At 34.8% G+C, this 3,033-nt stretch overlaps 1 protein-coding gene across 1 annotated transcript; it reads left to right on the top strand.

The window, feature by feature from the left end:
• The first annotated feature begins 732 nt into the window (after positions 1-732).
• On the top strand, positions 733-2,705 carry LOC130897131 (uncharacterized). Its single transcript, XM_057805760.1, is given in 4 exon segments — positions 733-822; positions 1,108-1,603; positions 1,706-2,505; positions 2,507-2,705. Coding segments are annotated over 4 exon segments (1,413 nt in total). The 5' UTR covers positions 733-765; the 3' UTR covers positions 2,567-2,705.
• Positions 2,706-3,033: the final 328 nt, after the last annotated feature.

The following is a 3,033-nucleotide window of genomic DNA, read 5'->3' as shown; positions in this document are numbered from 1 at the left end:
ACATAGTTGGAGGAGTTTAATGTCGCGTTCCGAAACTCGCGTTTCTTTTGTATTAGTTTCGGCACGCGAGATAAAATGCAGCAGTTTCCACGTCATTACATCAGTCAAACAAAAATCGCGTTAGCAACAGTGTTTTATTATTTTTTTGACTTATCATATCAAATTAAAAAAAAAAAAAAAGTTGTCTGTTACCTAATCTACTGAGTTTGCTTTTGTCAACTGATACACGAAACAAATTCGTATATCGTGTTTTTTGCAGAGTGTTTAGTTAGTTAGTGTTTGATTAGTTCGTGATTAGTGAAAAAATAATGTATATTTGATATGCCTCCTATAAGACGAAGCAATTTAGGTAGAAGAACCAGAAATGCTACAAACCAAGCTAATTACCGATCTAATCGTACTGCACAAGAACGTGACGACGGAAATGAACGTAAAAGAATTCGAATATCACAAACGCGTGAAGCGCGAGCGCGACATTCAACTAATAATCGCGCAAGTTTGAATCGAGCTGCTTTCAGTTACGATGTGTCAATTGACTACAGTAACTACCAATGTGTTGTTATTGGTTCTATGAACTCGGTTTGCTCACACTGTAAGGCATTAAAATACAAAAACGAAGCCAATGGATTGTGTTGCGCAAATGGTAAAGTGAAATTGATACCATTGGATCCACCACCAGAACCATTGTACTCATTGGTTTCAGGAATAGGAACAGATTCTATACACTTTTTGACACATATCCAACAATATAACAATTGCTTTCAAATGACTTCATTTGGGGCAACAAATGTAGTTCGGGAAAATTTTATGCCAACTTTCAAGGTATGTATTATAGCAGTTACTCATAATTATTTTAGCGAACAAAATTTTCTGTCACGAAAGTTAAGATGTGTCACTTATCTTCAATTTCTTAATCATTACGAAATATATCACTTAGTCATCATATTATATGGTGATTCAGTTTCAGTGACACTTTTATTATATTTTATATATTTGATAGATATTAGTTAAAACTAAATATATATTTTTAAGATCAAATATTATTTAAGTTTGGTCACTGACAATCCATTAATTTATACCACACCATAATATTTTTCTTATTTACAGATACAAGGGCAAATATATCACAGAGCAGGTTCACTGTTACCAGTGTCAGATAGCGACAACAAATTCCTGCAAATTTATTTTATGGGCAATTCACCACAAGAAATTGATCTGCGTTGTGCACATAACAATTTAGTAAAGAGTTCTATTATAGAACAATTACAAACTTTATTTCATCAACACAATCAATTGATTATATTGTTTAAAACTGCCCTGGATCTGATGCCATCCGATAATCACAAAATTGTAATCAGAGCTGATAAAACACCTGCAGGTCAACATACAAGACGTTTTAATGCACCAACTATTGATGAAGTTGCTATCGTTGTAGTTGGAGAAAACTTGGAATCCCGTGATATTGTTTTACATCGTCGGAATGATCAATTACAACGTATAAAGGAAACACACCGCTCATATGATGCACTGCAATATCCCATTATATTTTGGCAAGGTGAAGATGGCTACGATTTCTCAACAAAAATGATAAATCCCATTACAGGTAACTAAAATATTAGTTTAGCTATGGCGATAATATTTCAGTCATTATATTATGTATTTTAATTTTATATTTGAATGTTATTAAAACAAAATCTATTTACAGGTTCTGAAACCAACAAAAAAGTCAGTTCAATGAACTATTATTCATACCGCCTAATGATTCGGGAAAATGAAGATAATCACATATTGAAATGTCGGCGATTATATCACAAATATGTTGTTGACATGTATGTTAAAATTGAAACGGAGAGATTAACATTCATCAGGTTGAATCAAACCAAACTCCGATCTGAAGAGTATATTCACCTTCGAGATGCGATTAATACTGATGGAAATGCACAGAATGTCGGTCGGATGACTATTCTTCCAGCAACATACATCGGAAGCCCTCGGCATATGCACGAATATGCTCAAGATGCCATGTCGTATGTTCGTCATTATGGTACAGCAGATTTGTTCATCACATTTACATGCAATCCGCAATGGATAGAAATCAAGCAGGAGTTATTCTCTGGGCAATCACCCATTGATCGTCATGATATTACAGCCAGAGTCTTTAGACAAAAGTTGAAATCATTAATGGATTTCATCGTAAAACATAATGTGTTTGGTGAGACACGCTGCTGGATGTATTCTGTGGAGTGGCAGAAACGAGGATTGCCACATGCACACATTTTGGTTTGGTTGGTTGAAAAGATAAGGCCAAATGAAGTTGATGCAGTGATATCAGCTGAAATCCCTGATGTACAAGTAGATCCTGGATTACATGAGGTAGTTATCAAACACATGATACATGGTCCCTGTGGAACTCTTAATCAAAATTCACCGTGTATGATGGATGGTAAATGTTCAAAACGATATCCACGGACATTAATATCGGAAACAATTACTGGTAATGACGGTTATCCATTGTATCGTCGCAGATCGACAGCAGACAATGGAAAATCAACAATTGTCAAATTAAATCAACAAGATATTGAAATAGATAATCGTTGGATTGTTCCATATTCACCCATTTTATCAAAGACATTCAAAGCACACATCAACGTTGAATCTTGCCATTCAGTGAAATCAATTAAATACATTTGCAAATATGTAACCAAAGGGAGTGATATGGCTGTGATTGGAATTGGTGCAGAGAATTCCAATGATGAAGTTACCCAATATCAAATGGGCCGCTATGTCAGTAGTAATGAAGCAGTTTGGCGAATATTTTCTTTTCCTATTCATGAGAGACACCCTTCTGTTGTTCACTTAGCTGTGCATTTAGAAAATGGACAAAGAGTGTATTTTACAACACAGAACGCAGTACAAAGAGCTGCTCAGCCACCATCTACTACATTAACCAGTTTTTTTGAGACATGCCAAAACGATGATTTTGCACAAACATTGCTATATTCTGAAATGCCAAAATATTATACCTGGAATCAA

The sequence above is a fragment of the Diorhabda carinulata genome, chromosome 8, assembly GCF_026250575.1.
Source record: "Diorhabda carinulata isolate Delta chromosome 8, icDioCari1.1, whole genome shotgun sequence".
In the NCBI taxonomy this organism is placed as follows: Eukaryota; Metazoa; Arthropoda; class Insecta; order Coleoptera; family Chrysomelidae; genus Diorhabda; species Diorhabda carinulata.
Note: the sequence above shows the minus strand (reverse complement) of the source record. Positions and strands in the feature narration are given on the sequence as shown.